We start from the raw sequence: 14,974 nt of genomic DNA, 5'->3' as shown, positions 1-14,974 counted from the left end.
CATGAAGCACTAGGTAAACTGGAGGTAAATTTGTAGGTAAAGTCGGTACATCTGCTTGTGTAAGTTTTGCATTCATAGGGTAGAAATGTCAAGATCTATTTTACTAACTCACCTGTTTGATTTTATTCCATAATGAATGTCAGTGCTGATACTGTAGGAAATAAACTCTTTTTCCTCCTCTCCTTCATCTCCCACATCCTCTGCAAAAAATATGTATGTAAGAAATATTCTATTTCGAAGGCATCTGCCACTCTCAACAATCTTCTGCTATTACCAGACTAATTTCTAACTTTCAATTTCTACACCAACGTAATTAACTAAATTAATTTAAATTTAGCTTTGCAATATCCCTCAGATTTGGAGTGGGTTCATTAACAAAATTCCATTAACATTTTTAGGTTGCTATAAAAAATGATAAAACATTAAAAGCAGAAAATTATAACTCACATTTTCAGAGAGAAATCTTCTGCAACAGAGAATGTGCATTTATTTGTAGACATATGCTAGGATAACTACACTTCAGTGAGAACATTAAACAGCTGCTTTTTTCTTTTAAAGGTTGCTTTGTATTTTCAGACTTTTTCTTTGAAAACGATTTGGAAATTAAGTCTCTGAACAAAAAACCTCCTGACAAAACAAAAACCCAAGTCATGGAAGTACTCGGGCATTACCACAGCCAATGTATCACAGATGATGTAATTGCTGGAGATGCAGGCAGTTGTGCTGCAATGCAGTGATTTCGGTGCAGGTTACTCCCTGTTGGGGGACACGCTCTGACTGGACACATTACAGTGGACTCTTGTCCTGCTCTGATTTCATTTGGCCCTTCATAGGAGATACAGCCTTTGGGTGTCACATTTGTGATCCCAAGCACCAGAAGCCTGCTCACAGAACAACACTGCACTAGATGCCGCAGGAATCCATATGAAAGCTGTTGGCAGGCTGTGTAGCTAGTGATACCTGTGGTGGGCTGACCCTGGCCGGACCCTAGGTGTCCACCAAAGCCCCTCTATCACTCCCCCTCCTCAACTAGAGAGGGGAGAGAAAATAAAACAAAAGGCTCATGGGTCGAGGTAAGGACAGGGACAGATCACTCAATCAATTACCGTCACGAGCAAAACAGACTCAGCTTAGGGAAAATTATTGCCAATAATTTTATTGCCAATAAATTATTGCCAATCAAACCAGAGTAGGATAAGGAGAACTAACACCAAATCTTAAAATACCTTCTCCCCACCCCTCCCTTCTTCCTGGTCACAGCTTCACTCCTGAATTCTCTACCTAACTGCACCCCCCCCAGCGGTGCAGGGGGACAGGGAACGGGGGTTGGGGTCAGTTCATTACATGTTACCTCTGCCACTCCTTCCTCCTCAGGGGGAGGACTCCTCACATTCTTCCCCTGCTCCAGCATGCGGTTCCTCCCACAGGAGACAGTTCTCCACGAAATTCTCCAATGTGGGTCCTTCCCACATGCTGCAGTTCTTCATGAACTGCTCCAGCATGGGTCCCTTCCATGGGATGCAGTCCTTCAGGCACAGACTGCTCCAGCGTGGGTCCCCTGGGGGGCCAGAAGTCCTGCCAGAAAACCTGCTCCAGCATGGGCTCCTCTCTCCATGGGGTCACAGCCTCCTTCAAGCATCCACCTGCTCCAGTGTGGGGTCCTCCCTGGGCTGCAGGTGTGTATCTGCTCCACTGTGGACCTCCCTGGGCTGCAGGGGGACAGCCTGCCTCACCACGATCTTCACCACAGGCTGCAGGAGAATCTCTGCTCCAGTGCCTGGAGCACCTCCTCCCCGTCCTTCTTCACTGACCTGGGGGTCTGCAGGGTTGTTGCTCTCACATGTTCTCACTCCTCTCTCCAGCTGCAATTTCTGTGCTGCAGCAACTTTTTCTTCCCCTTCTTAAATGTGTTATCACAAAGGTGCTACCACTATCGCTGATTAGCTTGGCCTTGGCTGGCAGGGGCTCCATCTTAGAGCTGGCTGGCCTTGGCTCTGTTGGACACAGGGGAAGCTTCTAGCAGCTTCTCACAGAGGCCACCCCTGTAGCCCCCCTGCTACCAAAACCTTGCTGCACAAACCCAATACATACCACATAGCATTTTTCATTACTCAGAAATATGGCTTCTGTTTTATTGTATTTGCAATCAGCAATTTACTTCATACTACCTAATCCATGCACAATTTTCAATAATTTGCTTTTAATAGTATCAGAGAAAACAAGATCTCCATATGCTCCTGGAGGTTCTGAATCTGTTAAGTTTGAAGACTGGCTGTCAATCAGAGAATCCACTTTCCCCAAATAACTGCTATTAAACCAGAAAACATCAATGGAAATGCCTTCTGCTCATAGTAAATTATTATTTAGCTTCTAAAACACCTAATAAGCGACTCAATTTGTTTTTAACCATACATATATAACAATACCTACGCGACAAGCCTGGAGCTAACTGATCACCACTATCTTCATTACCTCCAATCTGAACTAAGATTAACCAACCTCCTGAGCCAGACATAAGAGAAATTTAGAAATCAACTGCATAGCCTATTAGCATCCAATAGATTTTCTTTAAATCTTATTAAATACCGTATTGTGAATTCATAAAGATCGTTGTTCTCCTCCCCCCTCCCCCCCCCGAAAATTCTAGTGTTATCGCTGCTGAAAAAGAAGTCTCGAACTTTGGAATGGGAAGGAGGAGGACAATCCCCAGAAATAGGTGTAAGATAAAGAAAGACAGGATATTTTGGGCAACATCTTAAGTTCACAGTGAATAGACAGTGAGTGGAAGAACCTTCTTCACGTTTCCCCTCAGTGTGCAGCAACTGCAGGTCATATATGCAGCATCTTACACTGCAGCTGTTGACATGTTAAATAATGCAATATGGAGTATGACTATTAAGATTTGACATACACCTACAGGGACTGAACCAATGGCACACTAGGTGCAGAGATCCAGAAGTGTAATATTAACATTTTGCAAGCTCAGATTGGCAGGCATGTAGCCATATATGGACTGTAGGTCTTGTTTAATAGTAAAGGTCTGTGTTATTAAGGAAGCCTAGTTATATTTTATTGTTTATTAGGCTAGATTCTGTGACAACAAGCACCTATTTAGCAACAGATTTGTTGGCAGTAAGAAGTCATTTTAGAAATAAACAGTCAGCAACCGCAGCGTGTCAATAACAAAGATGTTTCTGAAGTCTGAGTGTCAACTCGGCTGTAGTATTTAACGCAGCATTTGATGAGATTTCCGAGAACGGTTTACAAGCAGCATGGCCACCAGGCTTTGCTAACTAAACAAAGACACTGCAAGGTCTACATCTTGATTTACGAATTTCGGAGTCTCGCTAATTAACCATGGAATAATGCTTTTTACAGGCTGATTCAGGTTTGGGTTTTCTTTTTTTTCTTTTCTCCAAGGTTTTGGGGTTGGTGGGTTTTTTTCTTTCTGTTTCAGAGCGATTATCTGCCATGCCAAGAAGGAGGTCATTTCCCCGGCAGAAAGGAGGCCGCAGTAGGAAGTGCCTACAGCCTACTGACGAAGCACTTTCGCCGCCTTTCCAAGCAGGACAGGCTACAGCCGCGGCAAGACGCAGCACCCGCGCCCACGCCCAGCCCACAGCCCCGCCGAGCATCTGCCCCGAGACCGCCGAGCAGCGTCAGCTCAGGCCCCAGAGGCGCAGAACAAAGAATAACGGGGGAGGCCGGGCCAGGCGGAGGCAGCCGCCGCCGCCGCCGCCGGTCCCGCCCGCCCCAGCGGGCCCTTGCGGCCGCCGCCCTCGCGTAACACCGAGCCCCGCGGAGGCCGAGACCGGGCCCGCAGCGCGGCAGGCCGGCGCGTCGCCGACCGGGGCCCTCCGTGAGGCGGAGAGCCCCCGCGGCGGGCGGGGGAGCGCGGCGGCGCGCCCCTCCCACCCCTCGGCAGGGCGGTGGCTCGGGGGAGGTGGCGGCGGGCGCCGCCGCCATTTTGAGAGCGTGGCGGCCGCCCGGCTCTCGCCTCACCTTTGAGGGTGGAGCGCTCCACCAGGACCGTGTGGACCTGCGGGTCGGAGAGGAACTTGCGCATATGCTCCACGGCGCCCTTCTCCTCCAGCGCCGCCTCCAGCACCGCCGGCGCCTCGCCGCCGTCCTCCAGCAGCAGCGGCACCAGCTTGCGCAGGTGCTTCTGCAGCACCGACACGTCGGCCACGTTCTGCACCGCCGAGCCCGACACCTCCATGCCGCCTTCCTCGCCGCCGGGGCCGCCGCCCCCGCCGCCGCCGGAGTCGGACATGCCGAGGCAGGGACTCCGGCAGCCGCGCCGCGCTCAGCCGCCGCCGCGCCGGCACTGGCACCGGCCCGCCCCGCTGCGCTGCGAGCGACGCCTGGCCGCCGCGGGGGAGCCTGGGAAGGGCAGTCCGTCCCGCCCCCCGCCGCCGGGCCGAGGGGGCGGCTCCGGGTCCCGGCAGGCCCCGGGGGGGAGCGGGCGGTGCCTCCCCGCCCCCCTATTTAACAAAGGGTTTCGGGGAGCCGTGTGTTCTGGAAGGAGGGAGCGGTAGCTGAGCGGAGGGAGAGAGGGGCGAGCCGCCGTCCCCTGCCCTCGGCTGCCGGGCAGCGCGGCCCGGCCGAGGAGGGGGGTCTGCTGCTGCCGCCTCGCTGCCTGGAGGATAAGGCAGCCCCCAGGCTCAAGTGGCCGAAGAAGAAAAGTGTTTATTTGACGTGAAAAGTAAACCGAGAAGCCGTGAGAAGAGGTGGTACACATGACGTTTTCCCGTGAAGAAAGCAGCAGGCCAGCCCGTCACCAGACAGGGCTTCTCTTCAGTGCAGGGCAACCCCCGGCCCCTTCTGCCTGGGGTGCTACCACAGCCGGCTAGCCCTGCTATTTACAGTTTAATGAATCCAGCACCAGAACAATTAATCCCGGTCTTTTGCGAGACTGGTTCCCAAATCACAGGCCATAAAGAACACAGGAGGGACGGAAAGCACAGTAGGGAGAAGGGGACTTTTCCTTCAGAATCTCATTTTGTTTTAAAAAGTCCTTAAGGCTCTTTTACTGCATACATGCTGGCCCTGTCCCAGTTATATGTTTGACGGATCTAAGGTATTAGATGAGTTTTGCTCACTGCCACCGAGGTGGACAATCCTGTTCCTCTTTACCCAAACCAGTCCGTGTCCCCCCCCACCCCGGTCCTGGCTGGGAGAGGGGAGGTGGCAGCATAGTTGCAGAGCAACTCCACTGACTCCCCAAAAGTAGTCCGAGGCCATTGGGTGACGCACAGACTGAAAACTTCAGTTTTGGTTCATATGGAAATGGAGAAGGGGATGTTGCCCAAAAAAGAAAAACAAGCAAACGAACCATACAAAACTGCCTCTGAACCCCACAGGCATTTCCTCAGGTGGATACACAGCCAAGTACACGGAAACCCTCACGCCCAGGATCTGTTCAGATGTACTGCACAAGAAACAAGGAAGATGGGGTAGGGTATCTTGCCTGACAAAGGAAGTCCTGACCTGGAAGCCACTACACAAGTGTAACTCAGCACTAAAGTGTGGATGTCCAGCTAGGTTACTGGGAATCCAGAAAACCCAGCTACATACCCCAGCTCCTCCATGTCTGCTGGCAAAAAAGCATGCCTCTGCTCAAGCAGGCTCCTAAGTGTTTTAGGAGTCCAATTTAACTTTGAAAAAACCACTGATTTCTTAAGTAATAGAAACCTCAAACCTTCTTGTCTGGAAGCAAAATGATCTGTTCAGCAACCAAGTTTCAACCACAAGCACCAGAACTGATAGAAGTGATTTACTGAAAATCGATCAAACCCATTTAGTGCCCCCCTGCCCCCCCCCCCCCCTTTCGTACTAGAAAGGTAAATTTTATTTCTGACAATGAAAAATAGTGGTACTCATCTGAATATTCTGTTTACAGAATATAGTTACTGAAATCATGTTTAATACAACCTATTCCCATTTTCTGGTCTGGTTTGCTCACACCCTATCATTCTTCTACATGCAGGTTGTTTTAGGATTACATTTCATATGAAAACAAAGAGCTAGGCTGTCTGAATTCCACCAAGGCTACCCCATATCTGGTCCTGCTTCACTGCCTTCCAAAGAGTGGAGAATTATCTACTACTTCTATCCATGTAGTAAGTGTCAGTACAGGCCAAGCATCCCAAAAACCCAGGTTAAATTAACATCCTGGCTTTCAGGATGTTCATTAAAAGGGTGTTGATATTACTCTTGAGCAGCCTAGATCCAACTCAAGTGTAACTTGGTATCTCTTAGGTTAGCTCAAGCTATGGTTCCAAGTGCTAGCATCCTCATTCTTCTAAAATAGCCGTCTTCTGCTGCACCAAAATGTCACAAAATTTTTGTGGCTTACAGAGCAAGATACAGTATTTCATTGCTGCAAAAGTGCTGCCAGGAAAAAATATGAATAAGGAAAGTAAAGTAAGGAAATAATAAGAAGAAAGCATCACAGAGATAGGAAAAAAGAATTCAAGTAATTATTTATATTCATTGCTGCTGAATTGCAGAGAAAGTAGGGTCAAAAAATGCCAGCAAGTCTCATCTTACTGTAGGTTTTAAAAACCAAAATACTCCATGTGCAACAAGCCTTTATGGTATAAAGAACCAAGTCTAGGATCCCGGTATTTAAATGCTAGGCTACTTACAACTAAAAGCTAGTCTAGGTAAGACACTGTATTCCTTTAATCATTTCAGCCTTACCTCCTGTGCCAAAGGGAGCAAGAGGAAGATGTTGTAAATTAGGTTAAAGAAAATCAAAGCAAAGATAAAGTAAACTAACTTTTTGCACAAGGTCTTATGTGCAGTTAAAGCCTATGGAGAAAAAAAGCTTTAGCTTGCTCAATCAGGGTGAAAAATAGTTTGTCTTGATCCATGTCTAGTTAATTATGAATGTTTTCTTGGATATACAAAGGACCTGGCCCTTCTCTCAGGTATGCGAGAAGCCATTGAAATCAGCCATCCAAATGGCAAGATTGCCAGTATGACACATTGCCCCTATAATTCAAGTACAAATAAGTATTTCAGAGAATGAGAACTAGGACTTGTCAAGACAGACAAGATCTGCTCCTGGCAAATGCCATACAACATAAGAAGAAAGAAAAGCTTTTGCATAAGTTACAAAAGAAACAACTTCGGCCAAAAAAACCCCAAAAAACCCCAAACGACTTTTTTTTTTTTTTTCTGTATTTAATAGTAATTTGGTAGTATTTGAGACCAAACCCAAAGCAAAAACCCCAAACAACTAACAATCAGAGCAAATCACTTGCCTTCCCATCTCTAAGCCTCTCGCACCTCTAATTCTACAGGCAGAATACTAGAAAAACTACTAGCCTTCATGCTAGCACAAATCCTCTTAGCGTGGTCTTCTGGATCACAAAACCACCTAAATAGCTTAATGCAATTACGTGAATACCCTTCTCCCCATTGTAGCAAAACAGCGGAAGCCCTCAACACCATAGGGTTGATGCTTATGAAACTTCACGCTTTGTGCGTACAAGTCATCCGCTTGTGCAGGAGTGAATGCAGTCCCAATATGAGTGGGTTCAGAGAAAGCCACCAGCGGTCATGCTGCTCTTCAATTATGTGAGGAAGGAATAATGTATTATATTCTTTAGCTCCACAGTAAATTCTCCCTTGGGAAATTTTTCATACAAAATTTTTAACTACATCGAAGTTTTATTTCATAAGGTGAAGATAGCTCAAGCCAAGCCTCATCATATAAAAGAAACTATAATCCAGGGAGACAGCGATATGGCAATTTAGCTATATGCAGTGAAAGTCTCCACAACCATTATGCTCTGTAAGGATTCAAGGACAGAAATGCTCCACTTTTAGGTGGGTGGTCCATAATGGGATCCAGAACAATACTTGGGATAGCTATTATTGCAGGTTATCTCCTCCAAGTACACTGTAAGGTACTAAAATAGTTTCCATAAAACAAACCAACAAAACTCCAAACACAAGCATACTTGTGCTACACTAGCACCTTCCTTTCCAATTCTAAAAAGCCAAACCAAGCAAGCAATGCGAAGTGTTGTTGGTCAAAGCCCCTGAGCTCAATCCCCTTAGAAATGATTAAAGCTCACTTGCTAACTCAAGAAGGTATTTATATAGAAAAAACATCACTACTGTCAGTATTTTAAAACATTACATTTTGAGAGATATTTGACCCTAATTTTGTAAACTGAATGACTGAATCCACCCTTGTTTCAGTATCTAGTTTTTGATTCATGATTAAGCTTGGGAGTACATGTGATGAGTTAACTTCTGAGCTCATGCAAAAACCTGTTTCTTTCAGTATGCAAATGCTTCATTTATAACTCAAATCTCACATTTATAACTCAAGTCAGTAGTTAGATATTGATCCCAGGCTTAAAACTACCCCCGCCCCCAACCCACTACTTACTGAAAGTCAGCTTTATACAAGTAATTTCCTTAGTTCTTTTGAAGACTTTTATGGATTCCAGACAGAAGACAGTTCCTACTGCAGATTTTTTTTCCTATGTCTTTACTACCTGACCATGTATCTATAATCCCTGATTTTATGGCTACTTTGCTTGAAGCCTGTCAATATAGGAAGCATTACAGGATGTCCTGGTTTCAGCTGGGATAGAGTTAATTTTCTTTCTAGTAGCTGGTATAGTGTTACATCTTGGATTCAGTATGAGAATAGTAACACACTGATATTATCAGCTGTGGCTAAGTAGTGTTTATACCAAGTCAAGGATTTTTCAGCTTCTCCTGCCCAGCCAGCAAGAAGGCTGGAGGGGCACAAGAAGTTGGGAGGGGACACAGCCAGGGCAGCTGACCCAAACTGGCCAAAGGGGTATTCCACACCATGGGATGTCATGCCCAAACTGGAGGGAGCTGGCCAGGAGGGGCAGATGGCTGCTTGGGGACTGGCTGAGCATCAGTCAGGGGGTGGTGAGCAATTGCGTTGTGCATCACTTGTCTGGTATTTCTCTCCTTTTATCTTCTTTTTTGTTACAAGTATTATTTTATTTATTTTTTCAATTATTAAGTTTTACTTGTTTTCCATTCTCCTCCCCCTCCCACAGGGCAGAGGGGAGTGAGCGAGTGGCTGCATGGTGCTTAGTTGCTGGCTGGGGATAAACTATGGCAGAGGGGAAAACATGATGATATGAAAGGTGCATCTTTCATAGTTGTAGACTGGACATTTATGAAATTCCTTTCAGTACCAAAAGTTGTTCTAAAAGTCTGCTTTTTCTACTGAACATCTATCCATTACTCCAGTTTTTCTACTAATGGCCTTTCCATAATTTTTTTTTGCTTTTGTAAAAGTTATGAAATTATTTTAATTTGTACAGCCAATTCTGCTAACAATGATAATCTGAACACCCCCCCAAATGTCCTGTGCTACATTTAGTTTCATGATGAGCAAGTAAAATTCACATGTTCTTTATTTGTCCATATAATACACCATTTTTTTTTAAAGTTTTAAAATTAGATAAAAGCATATTAAATGGCAGGTGTATGAAGTTCTTCAGAAACAATGCCAGAACAAAAAATTGAATTACAAAATGTTAAAAAATATGTAGGTACATTTGAACTTAACATTCCACTAATGCATAATGTTACAGATATTGTCTAATGAAAAATAATTGTGCCACTTACCTATTTTTGCTGTTTCTAGGAACTTTTTATTCTGTACATAGGACAATTCTGTACAAAATATGAAGTCTACATTTTTATTACTTATTACCATAAAACAAGGTACAATGTATGTACAATATTAAAATGAAGCCATACTAAAGCCACACTAAAAAGACACTTGTAATATTACTTTTGACATTCCTGATGTACAGGTGTTAATTTTGGAAAACGGGGGAAGGTGTCAGACACAGAACTTTATGAAGAACAACAGTCACCAAAACTTTAATTTTTCTTTTTACTTTGGATGTATTAGTTTTTGAATGGTTTAGTACAGGATAAGAAGTATATCAATATTGATAATAAACATGCTAAACCATTACTGGTGATAGATTTTGGAATATTGCCTAAGCAAATGTTCAGTGGCCCAAAACTTCTAATAGGAATTTATGCTGAACTTTAAACCTTTAAAAATACCATAGTATTTCCCTTTTTTTGGTGAGTGTTTATCTTCAATAAAGAACAGAAATAAAATCTAGACAGTGAAAGATGTTCTTATACGTTGAGCATCACACAATCAATCAAACATTGATATACAGGTTTTTTTCCTTGGGTAACATAACTCCTTTCAGCAACCTCTTGCACAAACATACTGAACACCCAAAATCAAAGGTAACTGATAATCTGATAATCTACCAGCTAAAGATGGAAGTTCAAACAATGGTATATCAAAATACATAGACATTGCTTTACACAATTAAAAAAGCACCCTTTTTCCCTCAAAAGGAGAAGGCATCTTTAAACTGTTTTAATATAGTTTATCCTAATGGTAAAGCATATCCTTTTTCAAGTTTTACAGGAAATGTTTTCAGACACGGTGGACATTCCACTTAAAAGTTGGGTTGGTTAGTCTTTAAATTTAGTTGTTGTCAGCCAATATTTACCACCCACAATTTTCTTCCAATAGACAACGTAACAAATACTGGAAATTGAATGTTAAATGCAACCAACAAACAGCAGGCACTACATCTGCACAAGGTTACTATGAATGTCTGCTTTGCGCAATTTTTTTTTTAAATGGATGCAGGAGACGTTATACTTCCTTAAAAAGTAAAACAAAACTATTTTTAAAGAAGCCACGTTTTTATCTCTTTATGCATCAAGACATTAAACATTAAGTTATATCATGTTACTGCCAGAGACAAAAGAAACTAATCACCCATTTAGAATAGCAGAACACATTTCAAACAGCTTGTAAGCAGGATAAGTAAGTCAAAATACTGGCCACCCTGAGAGAAATCAAATATTGAAGACAAAGCACTATATTTTTAAAGAGATTTTCCTCCCGTGCTTTTCCATCTACAACAAAAAGCTCATTACATGCAAGTAATCTTGTGGAATATATAGCAGCATTTGAAGATCATCAGCAACTCAGATGCATTTTCAGTTCACTTGTGAGGTGTATTTGCAGCACATGTGCTCTTTACAACAACAACAAAAAATATCTTCACGGTAAAATTATGGTCACTATCTCCTCAGCTCTTACTCATTTAAAAAGAAGCAGAATGAAATTCAAGGGTCCGTTCTTTTTCTTATTTTAATAAGCTTGTGATGTTGTGTTTCCCGAAAGGTTATGTTCATCTTTCAGGTAAAAACTGATGCAACTAAAATCACGCATAGTTATCTGCCACAGAATATTGAACTCCTAGAGCCCAAGAAAAATGCTGAGTATTAAGAGCTCAGATAAGGGAGAAAACAGTGGAGGAGTATTTTATTGACTTGAAAAAACTTAAAATGGAATTTTATATTCAGTCTATTCCCAGTTATAGTAAACAAATTTTCATTTTCGGAAAAATTCTTCTACCAGTTCATATCTGGAATACTGGTGCTGTATTATACACTAAAGACCGGAAAATATGGCTTTAAATATACATAAAATATTTGGACATGGTGTATATATAGATAGATATCTTTATCCTAAGTAAAGGAGAAATAAATTTACAGAATTCTTAGAAAGGAATGATGATTGAGGATTGTCATGAAAGTTACCAGTTTGTAAGCCAAGTTTTGTAATATGAAAGAATAACTGTGTATTTTCAAAACTGCTGGTATATTACAAGACAGCAATAATGTGGAAACAACTGTAAAATTGAGAAATCCTAGAAAAAGTTTAATACTTAAATTTGAAATAATTCTAATTTTGAAAACACTCATTTATCATTAGTACCAACTATTGGTCATTCACTTATTTAGACAGAAAAGAGTTTATAGAATGCTTTTCTCAAATATGACTATAAAAACTGCATGTTATCAGCTAGCTGGTACTATGATAAACACCTCCAGGAAACTGTGTCCACTTCATTACAGTCAACCCAATATTCTGCATATGGAATTGGGTAATTTACCATTGTTTGAACTACTAATCTTGAGCTGCATACTCTATTAAGTTATTGCCTACAGAACTGGGTTGAAGAAAGCTTTGACTTTGTGTGTAACTGATTGGTATGGCACAAAACAGTAAGTTCTACAGTAGAACTGAGTCCAGAAAAAAAAAACTTTTCCTCCAAAATAATATTTCACTGTAATAGTTTAATGCCCATCATGTGATATTAATTCATCAGCTCTGCAATGTGATTCCAAGGCTTTCATGGTATAGATATCCTGAGGCAGTTCTGACTTGCGTCGCACAAGAGGACGATCTTTCTTCTGATCTTTCTGTGCCTGAAATAAAAATAGAACAAAGTCGGCCAAAAACATTAATTACTAAACAATTACTTAAAAATATTTCTTGAACATCAGCATGTTCATTTATCGGAAAAGAAATAAAAACACATGGGAAGAAGTTTATAGGTTCTCCTCTTTACCCCACCAACTACCCAGTTAAGTCTTGACTTTTTTTTTTCTAAGAAAAGAGAGAAACAACTAACAAATTCTAAGCTATTAGCAATCATGACATTACTGTGATTATCACTTGATAACTTTAAAAAATAATCTTCTCAGTTATTTGTCATTTTGTATGTCTCTACATGTGAGATAAATGATTTTAAGTTTTTTCCATGCTTCCAATTATGCTATTCATGTATCTGATAAGGTTCTGCTGTACTATTTTACTGATGTTCTCTCAAAACCAGACAGTATTCCTATCAAAGTATCTTTAAACTATATAATAGTGTCCTCATATAGTTTGTATGTCTCTCACCTACCCCAATTTGCCTGTTAATGTTGTTTATTCATGTTCTTCTATAAAAAAGTCCTTAAAAGAACTGACTGGCTTTTACTTAGCCATTGATTTACTAGCATGTTCAAACAGTCAGTCAGTCATGGTGGTCAAATTTTACTGTAGCAAAGAGTATTCACTAAAAATGCTCACGGTCTGGCACAGAAAAAAATTCCTGGTTTGCTTTCCTCTGTCATTCCATCACCTCTTCAGTATGGACATTCTGCTACATTGCTAACCTCTGGCATAAACCTTACTTTCAGTGAGACCATACAGATCTTTACATAGATCCTCACTTCGGGATTTTTCTGTTTATTTAAAAATAAACTAAGCTGTCCTTTTGACTTGCCTTGGTTTTTTTTTAAACTGATAATGGTAATACCTCTTTTTTTAGCATAAATTTCTGATGGTACTTAGCAAGGGATACATAACTCTTTCCACTCAAAGACTCATCCAAAAATGCTGCCTAGCTTGCTTTCTGCAATACCCTAATCCTTAATCAATCCTTTTCCTGCCTAGTAACCCAGACTTATCAATCCTCTTGCAAGCTTTATACTTCTCACAGATTTCTCTTAAGTTTTTCTAATAACAAGAATTTCTGTTTCAAACCATTCTATTAGCTCTGCTAGAACAGAATCTTTATCTTTGAAAAGCAAGCTTACAATCTTAGTTTGGGCTGCCATTAGTATTTGCACATTTTATATTGTGGAATAGTGGCCCAAATCCCCAAACACTTCCAGCAGCTGGGACTGGGAACTTTGTTCTTAACTGCTTGTCCCAACTACTAGTATATAGTCATACTTCGGCTCCTCTTATAGAACTAATGTTAGAACACTCAGAGTTAGGAGGTACGGGTTTTAATTCCCTCTGGCCAGGATGGAAAGTGAACCAAGGTCTCATAAATCTTGAGAAAATGGTTATGTGCTAGGAAATAGCATAGTAAAAGATGGACATTACTGTCAATACAACTTTAAGATTACTGAAAAAAATGAGTACTGCTTAATCTTGTATGCATCTTTCTCCACTAGAACTGGTTCTAGGCTCTGGAGCTAGTGAAAGGAGGCCCCTCTTCCCATCACGTGGGCCTGGCTAAGCTATCCAAGGCCTAAAGAAAGGCAGAAGTTTAGAAACTGTAATAAGCCTAGTGCTTCTCACTGACAAGCTCTGACCAGCATTCCCATTCAGGGGAATGCTACTCTCATTCATTGCCCTGGATAGGCATGTAACTCGGCCACCAAGATTTACGTGTAATGCATAGGGTTCCACTCCAGAGAAGTGCTTAAAAAACAGCCATCACTGAGCATGTCTTGGAGGCATTCCAGCATTTCTTTTGATTTTGACCTTCATCCAAAATGCCAGAGTACAAATAATAAATAAAATATAATCTTGCAGGATAATGACACTAGAATTTTAAGAAAGTAACAGAGGAGGTTAGGTTGACCATGTGCTTATTTTCATTAAATTTTGTTTGATACATTAGTTCAAATTAACAGAGTTTATCTCTGATCTCAACCAGTTTTTCCAGCTCCAGATCATTTCTCTGGTCTTATACTTTGCTGGATTTAGAGATATTCATATTACTGATATTTCTGCCAGACATCTTGGTGATTCTGCAATGCTCCCTGGCACCTTTCCATTTTCTATCAGGTCCCAGTTTAAATCTCTAGTTTGAATGTCAGGATTCCAGTTCCACTTTACTGAAGTTAAATTAAAAACACCTGAAGATTACTAAGCATTAGCTAAAGACAAAAAGACTGGAATGACCTTGAGAGTCCTTGCCCTGTGGTATGCCATGGAACATGACAGATGGTGGACTGAGGAAGACGACCCATGAGTGGTCAAAACAAATGCACACTTCACACATTTTTTCAAAACATAGTAGCTTTAGCCACTAAGGCGGCTCTGAATAACAAACAAACGAAAAAGTAATCACTAGAATCTGACTATATTTTATACAAGTTTTCCTTATGAAAACCCAAAACTGTTATATAGAGAAAAGAATAGAACATGATGTGGTAGATTTTATCCATATTTTTAACTATCCTTAAAGCATAATCTTTGTTCCCATCATGACACAAAAAGCTATTTCTAAGTGAAAAGAAAATGAAACCTTCTGTAGAAGGAATGTCTAGGCATTAGAAA

At 41.7% G+C, this 14,974-nt stretch overlaps 2 protein-coding genes across 6 annotated transcripts in view; both read right to left on the bottom strand.

Annotated features, from left to right (window-relative positions):
• DYNC1H1 (dynein cytoplasmic 1 heavy chain 1) overlaps positions 1–4,370 on the bottom strand; it is a 46,763-nt gene extending 42,393 nt beyond the window's left edge. Inside the window, exons 1-2 of the mRNA XM_049829073.1 lie at positions 4,003–4,370; positions 113–200 (exon numbers count right to left, since the gene is read on the bottom strand). Coding sequence (XP_049685030.1) covers positions 113–200; positions 4,003–4,273 — 359 coding nt within the window. The 5' untranslated portion in view covers positions 4,274–4,370. The remainder of the gene's footprint in view (positions 1–112; positions 201–4,002) is intronic.
• Positions 4,371–9,407: 5,037 nt separating this feature from the next.
• PPP2R5C (protein phosphatase 2 regulatory subunit B'gamma) overlaps positions 9,408–14,974 on the bottom strand; it is an 85,765-nt gene continuing 80,198 nt past the window's right edge. For all 5 annotated transcript variants that reach the window (XM_049829056.1, XM_049829058.1, XM_049829059.1 and 2 more), the window contains one exon: positions 9,408–12,336. In XM_049829056.1, the coding sequence (XP_049685013.1) occupies positions 12,205–12,336 (132 nt within the window). In that variant the 3' untranslated portion in view covers positions 9,408–12,204. The remainder of the gene's footprint in view (positions 12,337–14,974) is intronic.

The sequence above is a fragment of the Accipiter gentilis genome, chromosome 25 (assembly GCF_929443795.1).
Source record: "Accipiter gentilis chromosome 25, bAccGen1.1, whole genome shotgun sequence".
In the NCBI taxonomy this organism is placed as follows: domain Eukaryota; kingdom Metazoa; phylum Chordata; class Aves; order Accipitriformes; family Accipitridae; genus Astur; species Astur gentilis.
The sequence above is the reverse complement of the archived record's forward strand: the minus strand, read 5'-3'. Positions and strand labels throughout refer to the sequence as shown.